The sequence below is a fragment of the Hippopotamus amphibius genome, chromosome 5, assembly GCF_030028045.1.
Source record: "Hippopotamus amphibius kiboko isolate mHipAmp2 chromosome 5, mHipAmp2.hap2, whole genome shotgun sequence".
Lineage (NCBI taxonomy): Eukaryota > Metazoa > Chordata > Mammalia > Artiodactyla > Hippopotamidae > Hippopotamus > Hippopotamus amphibius.
In genome coordinates this window covers 77,142,913-77,160,745 of record NC_080190.1, presented here as the reverse complement: position 1 = coordinate 77,160,745, position 17,833 = coordinate 77,142,913, and the positions used below count along the sequence as shown (strand labels likewise).

At 56.6% G+C, this 17,833-nt stretch overlaps 1 protein-coding gene across 1 annotated transcript in view; it reads left to right on the top strand.

Annotated features, from left to right (window-relative positions):
- Positions 1-17,192, top strand: part of RET (ret proto-oncogene) — a 52,331-nt gene extending 35,139 nt beyond the window's left edge. The window contains exons 9-20 of the mRNA XM_057736920.1: positions 45-155; positions 744-866; positions 1,505-1,758; positions 4,410-4,557; positions 6,030-6,137; positions 7,225-7,439; positions 7,522-7,644; positions 9,544-9,614; positions 10,908-11,045; positions 12,096-12,195; positions 13,701-13,788; positions 15,156-17,192. Of these exons, the coding sequence (XP_057592903.1) occupies positions 45-155; positions 744-866; positions 1,505-1,758; positions 4,410-4,557; positions 6,030-6,137; positions 7,225-7,439; positions 7,522-7,644; positions 9,544-9,614; positions 10,908-11,045; positions 12,096-12,195; positions 13,701-13,788; positions 15,156-15,313 (1,637 nt within the window). The 3' untranslated portion in view covers positions 15,314-17,192. The remainder of the gene's footprint in view (positions 1-44; positions 156-743; positions 867-1,504; positions 1,759-4,409; positions 4,558-6,029; positions 6,138-7,224; positions 7,440-7,521; positions 7,645-9,543; positions 9,615-10,907; positions 11,046-12,095; positions 12,196-13,700; positions 13,789-15,155) is intronic.
- Positions 17,193-17,833: the final 641 nt, after the last annotated feature.

The following is a 17,833-nucleotide window of genomic DNA, read 5'->3' as shown; positions in this document are numbered from 1 at the left end:
CCAGGGCTCCCGCGTGGTGGTAACCGGCCCGCTGTGTGTCGTAGGGATCACCAGGAACTTCTCCACCTGCTCGCCCAGCATCAAGACCTGCCCCGATGGCCACTGTGATGCCGTAGAGAGCAGAGACGCCAACATCTGCCCCCAGGACTGCCTCCGTAAGCAGCCCGATGAGCCTACACGGTTAACCTGAGCTGGGGCGGGGGGGGGGGGGGGGAGTAGTGACCCAAAAGGGCTTGGACTCCCACCTGCACTTCAGCCAGGTGGGAGTCCAAGCCGAGTTCCTGGGTTTCACGTGCTGCGCCTTTTTCTAACATTTCATTTGAATAAAGGGCTCTCCTCCCTCAAACCTAGAGCGCACTGGCCTGACCCACACGCTCCAGTGTTGCCCTGGCCAGCTCACGGGGGTGCCGCTCCCTGCCCCCTGTTCTGCGGGCTCCTAGCTGCCCCTGCTGCGGCCCTGTCTCTGCTTCTGGAAAGTAGCCACGTGTGGACCTCAGCCAGGACCCTGGCAGCCGGGGTGTTCCTCCTCTTGCCTGCGGTGGCCAGGGAACTGGTTTGGGGGCCTGTCGCACTGAGACTTCTGCCCGGGGGACCCAGACTGCTGAGCTCGCCGCCCTCCCTGGGCCCGAGAGCGCTGGCATCCGCTGTGGGGGGACCTCGCACGCGCCTGTCTGGGGGGTCCTGGCTGGTCAGGGCCCCCCAGAGGCTGAGGGGACTGCTGAGTGAGTGGTGTCTGTCCCCAGGGGGTGGCAGCATCGTCGGTGGGCACGAGCCCGGGGAGCGCCGGGGGATTAAAGCCGGCTTCGGGACCTGCAGCTGTTTCCCCGAGGAGAAGAAGTGCTTCTGCGAGCCGGAAGACAGCCAGGGTGAGCTGCTGGGGGCGCCGCGGCCCCCACGTGGGCAGGGATCCCCACACCTCCCTGTGCCCCAGGGAGCGAGGGAGCACATTGCAGGAAGGCATGGAAACCCAGGAGACCTTCTTCCTTCCCTCGGGGTCTCGGTGCCCCCATGTGTGCAGACAGGTGGCTGGGTCGGGGCCTCTAAGACGGCCTTCTGGCCTGAAGTTCTTTTTTTTGTATTGTTTTGTTCTTGGTTGCGCCACATGGCCTGCGGGATCTTAGTTCCCAGCGCCCCGGCCTCTGGCTTCAGCGCAGCATTCCAGGGTGGGTGGGTGCAGGGGTGCACGACCTCTGCCGTGTGCCCTTTAGGCAAGCTGCTTATAGACTCTCGTGCCTTCTGGAAGAGGGCGGTAACAGTCTCCAACAGCAAAAACGTACAGAACCGTACCCGCCGCAGGGTCGCTGCTGTGGGAGGGTTGGCAGTGACTCGCAGACCTTCACGCCAGTAGCCCTCACCAGGCAGCTCAGACGTGGTCCCAGCAGCCACTTCCCGCTGGCTGTCGTGGGCGGGCGTGGTGGGCTGGAGAGCTGCTCTGTGCCAGCGCCTGTGGGTATGCGGAGTCCCCCCCCCGGGGTGCCGTCTCTCACGGGCCCCCCGCCCGCAGATGCGCTGTGTGATGAGCTCTGCCGCACGGTGATCGCCGCGGCCGTGCTCTTCTCCTTCATCGTGTCTGTGCTGCTGTCCTCCTTCTGCATCCACCGCTACCACAAGAACGCCCACAAGCCCCCCATCGCCTCGGCTGAGATGACCTTCCGCCGGCCCGCCCAGGCCTTCCCGGTCAGCTACTCATCCGGCGCCCGCCGGCCCTCGCTGGACTCCATGGAGAACCAGGTCTCCGTGGACGCCTTCAAGATCCCGGTGAGGTTCGCCGAGTGGCCTCGGGGCTGGGGAGGCAGCCCCTTCAAGGGCCCCTGCAGGTGGCACCAGCCTCTGGTCTCGGACAGCTGGGAGGGGAGGAGGGGACAGGGCACCAGGGGATAACGCACCCTCGCCCACCGGGAGGAGACCGTGAGTGTTCCGGTAGCCCCCTGCTTTCACTGAGCTGCCTTCCAGGGAGGGCAGAAGGTGAGAGGAGCTGAGAGCGTGGAGCAGGTGAGGAAGGGTGGGTGCTGACTTAAATGGACTGAAATCTGGGCCATTAGGATAAGGAAGGGCGGGCCCTGCTATACCCGCCCGGGAACTATCCAGCAGAATCCCCAAGGGCTGCGTGGAGGAAGACGGGGGGGGGGGGAGGCCCTGAGGAGGAGTGTGGATTTTATTCTCAGAGGGTGGGACTGCTGGGGGTGGGGGCCCATGTTCTGTCTTCATTTCTGCAGGCCGCTCTGTTGGGGGGTCTGTGGGGTGGGAGCCCCGTGAGAAGGCACTGTCCCCATCCAAGCGAGGGAGGCTGGCAGGTGGGGACTTGGCCAGGGTGGCAGCGGCAGGGATGGGAGTCCATCTGTGGCACGGAGGGCAGGGGTGCTGAGGGACCTCTAGGGCCCCTGCGGGCGAGCCAGGCCGCGGGGCTGTGACTGGCTGGCCGATGGAGAGCGCCAGCCAGAGCCAGCAGGCTGCCGGACCCCCTCCTCCGTGGCAGGGCCTGGGCCTGCAGTCAGTGCGTGCACCTCAGACACCACGCCTGACCTGGCCAGGCCATTCCTCTGCCGGCTGTGCCCCAGTGTGCTTGCTGGGAACGCCCAAGGACCTGGAAGCCGGGCTCTGGGAGGAGCTGAGGGAGGTGGCCAGAGCCGAGGGTGTGTGGGAGCAGACGTTCCACCCGTGAGGCCGGGCGGGGAGCCTTGCAGCGTGTGCACCTGGGCAGGGGGCCTAGCACCCGAGGGCCACGGGGCCCTGGCCGGCCGCAGCCCCAGGGTGGGAACCCCCGCAGTGGGGGTTCACAGGAGGTGCCACCCAAGGGGTGCTCGCCACTTGGTGAGGGTCTGGGCTGTGAGGGCCGTTCCCAGATGTGGTGGCAACAGCGGCGTCCCTCTTGGCTTTCCTAGCTCCAGTCACTCGGCAGGTGGGAGTCTCCGGCCCCCATCCCCAGCAGCCTCTCGGCCTCCACAGCAGGCATCTGCCACGAGCCATTTGACTCCTTTGCGCACGCGGGTGGTTTGTGGTAGGACGCACAGTGCGAGTGGTGCTGCTGGGTGCTTGTGCAGGGGAAACCCCCCCAACGCAAGGACCACCCTGGGCCCACGTTGCCTCCAGTCCAGAGCGCAGAGCCGGGCCCAGGGCCCAAGGGCCACACTGCCCAGCTCCAAGGTCTTGGACGTGTTACTCTACCATTCGGCCTTAGTTTTATCTCGTATAAAGCGGGGAGAATGATTCTTACTGTTTTTAAGAGGATCACCTCAGTGATACCCACCTTTAGCACAGTCTCTGTGCAGCAAACAGTTATCCAGTGCATTGTGGACCAGGGAGGTGGTGACCATGTTGTCCGTTTGGACCGTGACTGTGAGTTCCTGAGGAACCTGAGGCACCAGGACTCCCGGGAACTGGCCGGAAGGCACCCCTGGCTGTGGTGCCGAGAGGAGGCTGCCTCTGCTCCCAGGTGTCAGAGCACAAGGCTCTGGTCGTTGGGGGGCAGCGGGTCCCCACTGGTGTCATCTCTGTGGGCTGGGTGAGCCTGGCCGGGCACACTGTGAACAGCACCCGAAGCCACACCCGTGCCCAGCTGCAGCAGGACTTGGGGAGATGGATGCCCAGTGGCCCAGGCTGGCAGGTTCCAAACAGGCTTCAGCATCCCCAGAGTTCAAGTGCGAGAGCCAGGGCTGGGGGTCTGGGAAGGCGCCCCAGAGTGGTCTTGAGTGGGTGTGGTGTGAGGATGGAACTTCAGTGGGAAGGTAGGTGGGTGCAGGTTCGGGGCAGTGGCTGGGCCCGTGGGAGGAGCAGGCTCTTAGGTGCGCTGGGGTGGAGGTTCCCAAGGAGCACAGTGGTACTTTTCCAAGGGCTGTGGTGCGGGGAAGGTGTCCTTGACAGTCCCACCTGTGGGGGGTCCTGGGCTGGTAGGCGGCTTGGGCCACGGGTGCCATTTTGGTTCTCTTTGGAGTCCTGGGGGTCTCTGGAAAGGGCACACCAGGGCTTGGGCCGCTGGCCAGTCAGTTCCTGGTGTCCAAAGTGGAGGTGGTGCCGTGAGGCTTGGGCCTTACTCCTAGGGAAGAGTCTGTCCTCCCCTGTGAGCACCTGTGGGTGCTGAGTAAGCCCCGAATCCCTCATTGGAGAGACAAGGACATGGGCCTGGGGTGGCCCAGGGCATCTTCAGTAAATGGAGGCCAGTGAAGATATGCACACAGAGTCCAGGCTGGTCTGTGGCAACACCTGTCTTCCTATGGGGGAGACGCATCATGTCACGGCATCTCAGGGGTGGTGTGGGGTCCTGCCCTTGGACGCGGTGATTATTACCTGCTGCTTCAGGTGATGGTCAGTTATCCGCACACTGGAGCTTATCCCCCAGGTCTTACCTTCTTTCTTCTCTCACCAGCTTTCTTCTCTCTCTTCTCCTCTCCCTTCCTTCAAACCCATCATAGGAGGATCCAAAGTGGGAATTCCCTCGCAAGAACCTGGTTCTTGGAAAAACTCTGGGAGAAGGCGAATTTGGAAAAGTGGTCAAGGCAACAGCCTTCCGGCTGAAAGGCAAAGCAGGGTACACGACTGTGGCCGTGAAGATGCTGAAAGGTACCTGTCCAGGCGGTACACAGAGGTGGCTCTGCCGCGCACACTTGCAGGAACCCAGGGGTGATGAAGCCACCGTGACAGCCAGGGCTCTGGCAGCTGGTCTGCTGCCTCCTGAAGAGCCAGCCCCCCGTTGCTCTTCTTGAGTGGCTGTGGTCTGGGGACCTCCACCATGGGTGATGTGGGCTGGGGTGGACCCTGGAGAAGCAGGGTGAGGATGTTCCTCCCTTGGAAGGTTCTGGAGTAGTGCTGCTTCTATACCAATGTTGGGTAAACATCTGAGTTTAATTTAAAAGCCCTTTTGGTTTTGGACTGACAGCTTATCCAACCCAGTCTGCTCCATTCATTCCTCTCAGCTAAGCATCCACCAGGGGCCTGGTGAAGAGACCACCTGTAAGGACCAGTCCCTGCCCCTTAGGGCCATGCCTTGCCCAATCCCCTCGGCCCTCAGCGGGCCTGCACCATCCCAGTCTTGCCACAAGCTGGGCATCCTCACTGGTGTTTCTCAGCAGAGACTGAGTAGGTGGCCCTCTGCCACGGCCGGGCTCTGGCCCAAGTGGACCGACTGAGGGCCCCGCGGCCATGTGGTAGACAGGAATCGGCTGGTGCACACGTGGGCTCAGCTGTCAGGGGGCCATGCCATGCAGGGTGCTTCTGAATACTTACCCAGGCCCTCAGACTGCCCGTGAGACCCCCGGCCCTAAGGGGCACAGGGAGGCTGGCCCTGGGCCACCCATGCGTGGTCCAGAGGGTCCCCACGCCCCATCTCCCGGCTGTCTTCTCATTTCCAGACAAGTCGGCAGCCGGAGGAGGGGGCACAGCTGGGCAGTGGGCTGTGGGGCCGCTGACCCAGGAGGACTGTTTAGCCACAGCTTCTGTCTCAGGACACATCCACACCCAAGCTCCTGGTGGGAGCCCGAGCACAGCTCCGTCCGCACTTGGGACACACGTGCTCAGCGTGGCGAGAGGACTTCTGTGAAGTCTCACGGTTTCACTGTTCTCCAAGGGCCTCCCCCAGCACTGTTGAGTGCGTGGTCAGCAGGTGTCTGGGGACACCAGGAGGTCCCTTTACCTTCCCAGAAGGGTTAACTGGCGGAGGGGTGGGGACCCTCTGTGCACCTCCTGTGCACCACTGTCTTTAAGAGATGGCAGCTGCAGGGAAATAATGCCATTTGCTTGCATAGCCCAGCCCTGGGAGGCTTTCCATGGGAAGGTCTGCTCACGTGGAAGTGAGCATACCTCGGGTTCTTACTCCCCGGAGGCACGTGAGGCCACTGTCGACCATCCCACGGGCTGAGAGTAGCCCTGAGCAGCGGGGTCCTTGCAGGCCTCAGTCTGAACCTGGGTAGGATGTCTGTGAAGGACATAATGGGTCTGTGCAGACCCCCGGTGTGGGTCTCGTGACCCAGAAAGTTTGCAGAAGGGGCCAACAGACGGGATGGCTTTGCAACCTGCTCTGTTTACGTGCATTTCAGAGAACGCCTCCCCAAGCGAGCTGCGGGACCTGCTGTCAGAGTTCAACCTCCTGAAGCAGGTCAACCACCCGCAAGTCATCAAGCTGTACGGGGCCTGCAGCCAGGACGGTAAGGCCGGCCGGGGATGGGCAGCTGCCAGGCACAGGCCAGAGGGCTCTGGGCCGCTCCGTTCTGCCTCCTCCCCCTTCCGCATCCTTTCTTTCTCGGGTCCGTGTCCTCTCTCCTCCTGGAAGCATGGTCTCTGGCTCTGGCCCCTGTGTGGAGCTTGTGCATCAGTGAAAGGGCCGAGGTGGGTGCTGCAGGAGTGTGTGCATGAGGAGTTTGCCCCTAGTGTGCTCCCTGGGCCTGCCAGGGGGTCCCTGATGACATCCTGGTTGTCAGAACCCTGCTTCAGGCAGAGCCCCCAAGGCAGGGAGCTCTAGAAACAAACAGTGGCTCCTGGGCACCGACTGGGAGCTAGACATGCCATAACCTCCAGGTGACTCCAACTCCAGCCCTGAGAGGCAAAGGCATTGTCACCATCTTTCACATAAGAACATCCTGCTCTGTTGGTTTTCCAAACTTTCTGTGCCACCCAAGGGACCTTCCACTGTGTGTGAATGTGTGTGTGTGTGTGTGTGTTTGGGGTGTGAGGGAGACGGGGCTGACAGGGAGAGGGCAGCAGGGACACTGGTCAGCACCAGCAGAACTCAGGGCGGGGCCTACGACAGGACTGTAGCCCAAGAGCGGCTAAGAGCAGGCAGGAGCAGGGAGCAGGTGGCCACGGGCAAATCCAGACCCCCTGACTCCGACAGCCGTCCCCAGGCCATGCTGTGGCAGGACTGAGGATACAGAAAGGCCTAACGTCCGAGCAGCAGGGGGTGCCTCCCAGGGCAGCCCTGGATGCTGTGACCGCCTGCCTGGGGCACCCAGGGAAGAGGTCCTCCTGGACCCCCCAGGCAGCTGGCTTTGGCACAGACCCCGGCAAGGCAGAGAGCAAGTGATGTGAGGGTGAGCTGGGGCTTAAGTCCTCAGGCTGCCAGAACCCAGGCACTTGCCACCCGCAGCGGGGCCGTGTCTGTCTGCCCGGGTGCAGAGCCTGCCTCGGGCCCCTGCAGCCTCCCCTGTGCTCTGGGAAGCAGTTGCCCGGAGCCAGCCTAACTTTGCCTGCCCCGGGCCGGGCAGGCAGCCAGCCCACAGCCCCCTCTGCCCCCAGGGCCGCTCCTGCTCATCGTGGAGTATGCCAAGTACGGCTCCCTGCGGGGCTTCCTCCGCGAGAGCCGCAAGGCAGGGCCTGGCTACGTGGGCAGCGGGGGCCGCCGCAACTCCAGCTACCTGGACAGCCCGGAGGGGCGGGCCCTGACGATGGGCGACCTCATCTCCTTCGCCTGGCAGATCTCGCGAGGGATGCAGTACCTGGCCGAGATGAAGGTGTGTGCTGCCCCAGCCCAGCCCCGCCTCCACCTGCCATGGGCCTGGGTTTCAGGGGTCCCTGCCGTTGTCTTCCTCACAGCTCGTCCATCGGGACCTGGCGGCCAGAAACGTCCTGGTAGCTGAGGGGCGCAGGATGAAGATCTCAGACTTTGGTCTGTCCCGAGATGTTTATGAAGAGGATTCCTACGTGAAGAGGAGCAAGGTACCAGGTCCTAGGGCGTGCCGGGCTGGGGCTCCCGGGCTGGGGCTCCCAGGCTGGGTGGGGGCAGCCAGCAGGGGGCCCACAGAGTAGGGGCAGAGCCCTCAGAACGCCTGGAGGAGATAAAGGAGATTTTTAGAGTATAAACATCTAGCCCTCATCCCCAAACCCTTCCCTAGTCCTGGGTCCCGAGTCTGTTCCTTCTCTTCCTCAGGGCCACATGTGCCCTTTCAGAGCTGACCACTGGAGAGCGGGGGCCCTGCAGCTTGTCTTGCTTTTAATCACTGTCATTTCCGAAGGCCACCTAATGAATAACAACCATCTTCTCTGTAGTTGTTGCTCTCCATTCCACGGAGTGAAGGTCGCTGTTTCCTTTCTATGTAGCGTTAGTCTTTTGCTCGGAGAGAAATGAAATAAACGCGAGCTTGCTAGTCATCCCTTGCAGGAGGGAATGAATCACTTTACCGGGGGAAGATTCTCCTGAGACAAGGGCCTGAGAACCCCTGGCTAAGAGAGTGTGGAAGATGCACCAGGAAGCCCTGGAGACAGGGTCCAGAGTCACAGCGTAGGGATTTTGGAAGCTTTTTCCAAGTCATAGAAACAGGTGCTCAGGGCCCCTTCTCAGGAAATCTGGTTCCCTGGCATCATCCAGTTCCCTGTGGCATTGGTCTTGACCCTCTCAGTTTTGTTGCCATCTCAGCCCCTCTCCTTGAAGCCTCCCTGTGACAGACTAGACATGGCTAGCTCATGGACCCCTTCAAGGCGCACAGCTAACCTGGCATGCAGAAGAGATGCAGCTCAAAAAGAAAAGCACGAAAAGCGAGAGCATACACTTCAGCTTTGCTCTGAGGGTTGGGAGAAGCCCTGGTGGTGCCAAGGGCTGTGAGGAAGATGTTTCATTTCTTCTGGGGTTTCCGTTGTGACAGCACATCTGAGAAGTGCTGAAGGGGAAGTGGAGAGGGGCTGCTCCCCGTCCCGTGGAGCTTTCCTGTTGACGCAGTGGTCCTCAGGAAGGGCCCACGTCGTGAAGCAACAGGCACAAGGTGGCCAAGCATGGCTCCCGAGAGCACAGGCTGCAGGTGGTGTTGTTAGAAACACACACCCACGAAGCAGTCACACTTCATTAAGGACATAAGTCATGAAGAATCCTTTTTTAAAAAAGGAATTGTAGGAAACATTGCATTAAAATCCAATGCATGCCTTTTTTATTGATTTGTGTCTTAAGGCTGATCTATCTGCGCTGAAAAACTATTTCTTGAGTTGCATCAGAAAGGCTTTGTTAGGTCTGACCCAAGCACCACTGTGGTGAGGGGAACTCTTTCAGAGGATGCTGAAAGGACCCTGGGATAAAACAAGAGGGGAAAACCAGCCTGAAGGCACACATACAGGTTTCTTCCCTCAGAGCTTCTCAGAAGACCCCTTAGTGTGTTCGTTTGCATCGGAATTCCCAAGATGGAAAACGCTGGATGTCATTTTCCCAAACTCGTTCACCCTCAGAAATCAGGGGGCACCTTGCTGGATAGTGTTCCTGGCCCACCCACTGGGCAGCAGCACCCAGGATGCCCCTGAGCTCCCCAGGAGCGGCCACGGGGGACCTGGCTTGTATCAGTTCCTTGCGTCTCTTCTCAACAGGGCTGTGGTGTGTGAGAGGCACACCTTGTGTAGCTGTGGGCAGGCCAGCTGACTCCCTCCGGCATCTCAGCCAAGCCTGAGAGGGCCAGACGGGGGCTCTGGCCCCTGCCAGGCTGTACTGCCGGTCCTGTGCCCAGGAACTTGTTGGCATCCGTCCTCAGCATCCCCTTAGAGCTGGAAGAGCCTGGCACGTGGCCCCACACACACCCCCACTCCCAGTTCCCAGTACGTCAGAGTGACGTTAACGCCTTTCTTACACGCTCTCTTTAGGGTCGGATCCCAGTCAAATGGATGGCCATTGAGTCCCTCTTCGATCACATCTACACCACACAGAGTGATGTGTGAGTTTGGGCGTTGCCTTCCTGGGGTGGAGGTTACACGCGTATAGGGCCGTGCCGCCTGTCTCAGCAGCTCCACTGGGGAACAGTGCTGGCCCTGAGTGCCTGTCGGCTCGTGCCAACCGTCCGCAGGGACCCCCCAAGCTGGGGGGGGGGGGGGGGGGGCTTTGTGTTTTCACTCAGCAAATGGCGAGGGCCCAGGCCGTAGTTCTGAAAGCCGCGGTGGAGTGTGAGGGCGTGAGCCATGGCTGCAGACCCGCTCGCCTCCCTCCCTCTCCCCTCCTCTGCCCTCCCCTCGTCTCCCTGGGTGTCTCTGACACACAGGCCCAGCCAAACAGTTCCCCTCCTGTGGGCCTGAACACGGACTGGGCTCAGTCAGGTCCCCGGGGACTGGTCCCCACCCGTAGGCGGGGGTGGCCTTGAGTGCGTTTCTAGGCTGGGGCCCCAAACTGCTCCAAGACAGGAACCAAAACTCAGTCTTCCAGGTCCAATTACATTCTTGATCGTTTCCGAAAATACAACAGATCTGTTTCGAAGTGTTCTGCTCTGCACAGGCTTGCATGTTTTGAATAACGTGGGCTACAAAAAGGCAGTCCTTAAACAGTTTTAGCAACTGTGTTCTGATGACAAAGTTGACTGTGAGACAGTTGGAAATGCGGGAAAAGCATAATGAAGAGACTGAAAGCCGCTAGGATCCCACCACCCCTAAGTGACTCCCGCTGGCCCTCGCAGGCATGACGCAGGGATTCCCGTGGCACGCAGGTTTATGCTCTATTCTTGTAAGTGGGTTTGTTTGAGAACGCTGTGATACGATTTTGTCCCCACTTCACAGTAAATGTTCCCTCACAGGTAACTGTTTTTCTATAGCAGTGTTTTTTCCTTCTAAGATCTTAGGGAAATGTACCAGCACACAGAAAAGGTGAAGGAATTGTACAGGGAGCCCCGTGCCCTGTGGCCGAGGTCCTGCCTGCATTTTGCTGTGCTTGCTTGGGTGCCCTGTGCCATCTCTGATGTTCTAGAGCATCACCTCGGGCCAGCTGTGTGCCCCTTTTGGGTGTAGGGGCTGAGCTCGGGCAGCGGCTTGGCGGGGATGGGGTGGGGCAGGCAGACGGCTCATCCCCACTTCCGTTCCGCATCCACCTGCTCAGTCAGCCTGGCCTGAAACCGTGAGCACTTGGGCCGCTGCCTGTAACAAGGACGCGGGTTCAGTGGCTCCTGAGGGGATGGGTGTCTGGGGTGTGCAGAGGGTGCCGCAGACCCAGTGCAGCCACTCAGTGGTCCTCTTGCTCCCCGCAGGTGGTCCTTTGGCGTCCTGCTGTGGGAGATTGTGACCCTGGGGGGCAACCCCTACCCTGGGATTCCTCCAGAGCGCCTCTTCAACCTTCTGAAGACAGGCTACCGGATGGAGAGGCCAGACAACTGCAGCGAGGAGATGTGAGCAGGCTTAACTCTGCCCAGCCTCCCTCAGACACAGACACACAGGGCTTTAGCCGGGAGGGGACACGTGCACTCATCCCTTCCCGCTCCTGGGCAGCCCTGGGTGCCAGCCCAGGGTGAGCTGGGTGGCGGGTAGTGACAGGCAGGGCAAGATGGGGCAGAGGTCGGAGAGCGTCCCTTGGATGTGATGGCAGATGCTGGGGACCCTGACTCCACTGGGGGCTGGGCGGGCCTCCTGGGGAGACTTACAAGGATGAGGCAGAGCAGGACCCCAGGAGAGTGGTAGAAGGATGAGAGGGTGCTTCAGACTGAGGGAGCAGCTTGAGCTGAAGGCCAGAGACCTGTCCCAGGATGCTTGGGGAGGGGCAGGTAATTTAGTAGGGCCCCAGGGGCGTCTGCAGGGGAACACACGAGTGGAGGCACAAAGGCAGGCAAGGAGCAGGCGGCGGGGAGCCTGGACTTCACCCTGAGGGCACCAGCATCTTCTCATCTAGGAGGACAGGTTGAGAACACATGAGAAGGGGTCACCCACGGGCAGAGAGACACTGGTCCATTCATTCTATAAAGTCTGTCGTTCGCCTGCCACATGCCCGGCTTGAGTCTAGGTGGGGAAGTGCAGGGGTGAGTAGGTGCCCGCCTGCCTGGGCAGCCTGGGCTGGCAGGCAGGGGCCCAGTGCACACCCACAGGGGAGCCCTGGAAGCCCTGCAGCTGTGCTGGTGCCCCAGGAGAAGGAAGAAGGTGCAAGGCGGAGCTTGGTTGGCAGGTGTTTGTGTTCATACCCAGTCCGTCCTGCACACGAGTTTTAAGGTCTGGTCTTTCTTCCTTAGCCGCCATAGCGGACACAGCCGGACCACAGCGCCAGGTGCTGTGAGCCTCTGCTGACCCCTCAGACCCTGGCCTGGCTCCAGGAAGGATGTCAGTGACACAGAAACAGCTTTGGGGTTTGGGAACCGAGCCTCCGGGGCCCAGGGCACTACACTGGGTGTGGTGACGGTGACTGGGCTGTCCTTGCTAGACGGTCATCACCCTCCTGGGTGTCCCACCAGGTACAGTCTGATGCTGCAGTGCTGGAAGCAGGAACCGGACAAGAGGCCAGTGTTTGCCGACATCAGCAAAGACCTGGATAAGATGATGGTTAAGAGCAGAGTGAGTACCTGGAGCTGATTCCTGGTGCCAGCTCCCCATAGGCCTCACCCCGGTCTGTGGCGTTCCCAGTGTGGAGGCAAAGTGGGGCTGTGTGAACGGAGATGGTCACGCTGTCCCCAGGGAGAGCCAGCGACTGAACCCTTGCCCGTGATCCAGCCCCCTTGGCCTTCTTTTAAATCAGGAAGAAACCAAGGTTTTTACCTTGACACGTATTAGGAAGAGCCCTCCACAGACAAGAGTGGGAGGAAAATATTGCAAAGCCAAACAAAATCATTTTCAATAACAGAATATGAGAAAGAGTTGAAATGAGTGTGTCCTAAATTCGGATGCTACAGGGACCCGGCTGGGGGTAGGAAGTGACTAGAGAGCAGCAGAGACTGTGACAGACAGGAGCCCACCAGCTGCCTCTGAAAGACCCCTCACTGTAGACACTTGTAACCTGTAGGCATATGAGTGCCAGCATGCTGGATCTTCTGAATTTTAAGGGATATTCATGTTTTTTCCCAGTTTTTAATAGCAACTCACTTAAATTTCCAAAACCTCTGTGTGGGCCGAGCAGTCCTATCCATGTGCCTCCAGTTTACAACTCTAGGTGACTGAGGAAGTCAACGAAGCTTCCACTAACATTGATTGAGCAATTGCTGTCTCCCACATTCTGTGTTAGATGCTGGGGTTACAAGTAAACAAAACAGGCACAGACCTTGCCCTCGTGGTTTCATCCTTGCATTGACACATTTACAAAAAGTTATCATTTCTTCAAACATGAAGAGCAAGATGCATGGACCAGGCCACTTGAAATAAAACTCAACATCAGTGTGTCATCTGGGCAAATCCTGAGTGCAGGGTCATCCTAAACAAAGCTGATTGCTGATGCCAAGGGACAGCCTTCCTAGAACAGTGCCGAGAACCAGCCAGAAAAACGCTGGAACTGTTCTTTACACGTTTAACCCGGGAAGTGGAAATAGCAGGTATTCAAGAATCATCGTGCTTGGGAGCTGAAGCCTATAGCAGTGTCCTGTGCAAAACCCACATCGGTGACTCAGATTTCTGAGTCCTGACATGATGTTTGAGACGGCAGGAGTGCTTGGAGGAAAGCCGGAGAGTGCTTCTTGGCATTCCTGCATGAGTCATGGGACCGCAGTGAGCTCTCCCAGAGCCTCGGGTTTTATAAACAGGCCAGTTCTCCAGTGCTGGGCCGGATGCCCCCAGTGCTGCAGAGAGAGAACTAGGACAGTGAGAGGAGCACATTTCTGCCCCCAAGGAGGTGCTTTTTCTAAGAGAGGGTGATGAGGACCAGGGAGCAGGGCCAGGTGAGGCAGGGGCTGGCGGAGCTCAGTGCTGGCAACCTGGCGAGGGGCTCAGGTCTTGCGAGGGGCTCGGGTCTTGCCAGAGGCCGGTAGGTGTGGGGTGGGACTTGGCCCAGGCTTCTGCTCTTGTGCAGGGAGTGGCGGGCCATGTCCAGTAGTGGCCCATGCCGGGGGTGACCAGCCGTCTCTCCCTTCCAGGACTACTTGGACCTGGCCGCGTCCACCCCATCCGACTCCCTGCTGTACGACGATGGCCTGTCGGAGGAGGAGACACCCCTGGTGGACTGTAATAACACTCCCCTCCCTCGAACCCTCCCCTCCACGTGGATTGAAAACAAACTCTATGGTAGAATTTCACATGCGTTTACTAGATTCTAGCCACGTTGTTCCTCTCTGCACTGTCCTTTACTCTCTGTAATGCTTTTTAAGAGTGTCTCTGGTCTGAATGAAACCAAAGTCTGCTCTGAACCTTTTTTGTTCGTAAATGTCTGACTTTGCATCCGTTTACATTCAGGCATTTTTTACAACTATGTTTTTTTAAAAGGATGTGAAAATATGTTCGATTATCACACTGCCCAGCAACTTAAGACGATAGAGAAGAAAGAGAGCAGGGCAGGACTCTCAGGGGATATTGAGAAAATGATGACTAAGTCATTTCCGGGGTGGGTATCAAGTCATTAGTACTTCTGATTTAACTACTGGGATAAATTTACCTGATCTGGGGAGGCCTTTAATTTAAAAATGAGCAGTCAGCACCACTCTGCCTGCACTGAAGGCACAGCCAGTGGTACCCTCCAGGCCCTGTCTGGGGGGCAGCAGCTTCTGAGAGGGCACCCAGTGCTGGGGACCACCAAGGGAGGGGTATCGACGCAGACTGCTGTTTTCACATCCTTTGCATTACACACTGTCATGACAGTTGTCACTTACGAAGTCAGTGCAAAAAGCTGGAGCAAAATGCTTTTTGAAAGAACGTAGTCTGTGGTGCTGTGGTCTTGCAATGGACAGTAAATATGGTTCTTGCCAAAACTCCTCCTTTTGTCTTCGATTCAGTACTTGAAATTTTTTCCTGTTTCCTAACTTCCATCATGGATTCTTTTGAAATCTTGGAGTTTCGAGCATTTTTCTGCCGAGACTGTTCCTTTTGCATGCCTCCTGGGTCACTGATTCCTTGCTGGCTAGTGCTACTTGCCATTTGTCCCGTCGACGCTGTGGGGCTCACCTGCGTGCGCCCTTGATTTGGAAGATCCTCTCCTCCATGGTAGGCTGGGATGGAAGACAAGTAGGCTCCTTTCCATCAGAGAACTTTTTATAGAAGCTTCCCGCTGCAGTAAGCCATGAAGTACAGCAAGGTGCTGATGCTTTATGCTGCCTTAGAGAAAGTGTTACACTGACCAACAGATTTATCAGATGTGAGAGTGAAGCTTATATAAATCAAAATTGATAGTTTCTGGTAAGCTACCAAGAGAGCACATGATGTTCCCCGCTAAATGTTACCCGTGTTTTGGAAACCTGGAGCACGAAACCCTGCAGGCAGTTGGCCCAGAAACCAGAAGTTTGGTTTAAACCTCAAAGGGAGTTTTGCCAAGGCCTTACTGTCTGCACATGAAGTTTGGGTTCTTCAGTGCAGAACAAATGATCTGTTTTCATTTTTAGGCATGTCAGACCCGAACTGGCCTGAAGAGAGTCCTGTACCACTCACGAGAGCCGATGGCCCCAACACTGGGTGTCCGAGATATGCAAATGATAGTGTATATGCTAACTGGATGGTTTCACCCTCAGCGGCACAATTAATGGACGCGTTTGATAGTTAACATTTCTTTGTGAAAGGTAATGGACTCACAAGGGGAAGAAACATGCCGAGAACAGAAAGTCTGCCGGCCCCACCTTGCGCATTTCACACTGGCTGGTGATTTTCCCTCCCAGCAGACGTAGCGCGCTGGACAAGCATTCCGAGCCCAGCGTGTAGGTGTTCCTTCCTCTTCTGCCCTCGGCAGCACCCAGCACTGGTCTGGGTTCAGCAGTGAGCACCACACACTCCGTGCTCACACGTGTGGGTTCCTCACACACTATCCGAACTGTTTGATTTTTCCAGTTGCCACCACATGAGGCCACACAACTTAAACATGAAGCACACACACTAAAAAGGCAGCAGGGAATAAAAACTGGCCCAGATGACCTGTCCTTGTTTAGAACAAGAGCCCGGCCAGGCCTCTTAGGGCTGTCAAAGCCCAGACAGGGCTGGAGGGGGAGATGGGACCTTGGGACAGGCCTCGGCTCAGGCTTTGAGATCCTGAGAATGTTTATTTTAAATCATGTAACGTTTTCTTAGGCAGATATTTGATTTTTATCATGATTAAAATGATTCTTAGATTTAGCACAATGGAGAGATGTGATGCTATGTAGGTAGGTGGTGTGGGGGGAGAGGGCTCCCAAGACACATTTGTCCCCATCGCTGAGTGGTCACTACCTCCTGATGAGAAACGTATGGAGGAGAGGGGCCTTTGAGGGGAGTGGCCTCCTGTCCAAGGATGGCTGACCGCAGAGACTTGGCTGCTGTGAATCCCCCACAGCCTTCAATGTCCCACCCATCCAGCGCCAAAAAGCGACAGGGGCTCATCTCACACATTAGAGTGGGACTTGTGCTCAGCTTCAGAGGGACAGTTCAGCTAGTTAGGTTAGAAGTAGCGTCGACAGTGACACCTGATTACAATTCTGATGTGGAAAAGACAGTGTTTTGGCTCTTATAGAGCTTGTGTGAAAAGGTCCATGTATCCACTCTTCCTGTGTTTGTAACGTAATGCTGCTATGGCAAGACATTTTTGTTTTTCAGGTTCTGACCATGACTCATAAGCTTCTTGTCATTCTTCACTGCTTGTTTGTGGTCACAGACACTCAGCACCCCTCCCATCCTGCGGGGGTGGCTTTCGGGAAGTCCCAGCAGCTCTTCTTTCTATCCTAGTGCTGTCACTTTGCAGGAGGGTTGGTTACCAAAACACTGCCTGGTCTTCAGACATAAAGCACTGTGAAAGGACTTAACGTTGTCTCATTAAAATACTGGATTTTATAGCTATTTCACAAAAGCAGTAAAATTATGGCATTTTTGTGGCCAAGAAGGCTTGGATGAGTATGTGAAGGAGCCTTGTGTGTGTGTGTGTGTGTGTGTGTGTGTGTGTGTGTGTGTGTGTGTGTGTGTGTGTGTGTGTGTGTGTGTGTGTGCACGCACACCCAGGGAGAGTGCTGGAAAAACACTTACTGCAGATGCAGCACAGCTTTAGTTTGGGCCATTGTTCAAACACACTGTGATATGTTCTTTTACAAATATCTAGTTGTGGTAAACTTTTGGGTTTCAGATGTGCTTAACGATAGTCTTGTTTAATGCAGAAGTTAGGGATAAACTTTCTCAAGTGTTTAAGACTGCCTGCCTACTCAGTGTGAGTGGCGGCAGCAGGTGTGTCCTCGGCAGGGTGAGAACTCCAGGCCTCACTGGCTGACCCAGTGATGGGGAATTAACCCTTGACTCATAATCTAATTGTCTACTCCTAAGTTATAAAGGTACTCATACTTACTAGTCCTATCAGACAGAATTTCCATATGCATATACACAGAAGTTACTAAGTATTAAGTATTACTGAGTGTTATGTAGCAATCTGTCCATTATTAAAATTTGTTAAATCTATTTATGAAAGGTTATTAAACCATACCATGTTAATTTGCTTTTGTAATCAAGGTGACTAAGAAAATAATTTCAGTTATGTAAATAAAACCTGTATTGTAAAATGCGTAAACTTCTTTTCTCTTTTTAACTTCCTGGTTGGAAACAGCAGGTTTTTGATTTTGAAGTTTCAATATAAAGAGTAAGATGTCACAAGGGGATCTACTGTGGTGACCACTGGGGAAGTAATACCGATCGAAGGACTAGGAGGCTGTTGGTGGTACTGTTGACTTGTCTTGCATGATGTATACATGAACAGCCACATTTATAGTCACTGTTAAAACTCCGCTCATCCTGCCATTCAAGGAGTTCCTTCCTTCGGGTTTCCTTCCCTAAAATAAAGCAGCAGCCAGTGTCAAGTGCAGGTATTTGCTGTTCTCTAGCAGTTTGTTCCCTGCTTATTGCTTGAGGCTGGAGTTGGCTGGTTGTGAGAGACAACATAAAATGCAGAGTCATGACTGAAGGTCCCTTGGAGGAACATTTTGCCCTGAACCACTTTGAAACTTAAAATACTAAATGTTTCTGTTTATGTCTTCCTGTCCGGTTGTGTAGGAATGCTATGAGCTCCTCAAAAACCTGGCAAGGAGCAGGCGGGTCAATAGAGAAATGTGAGTTGTTA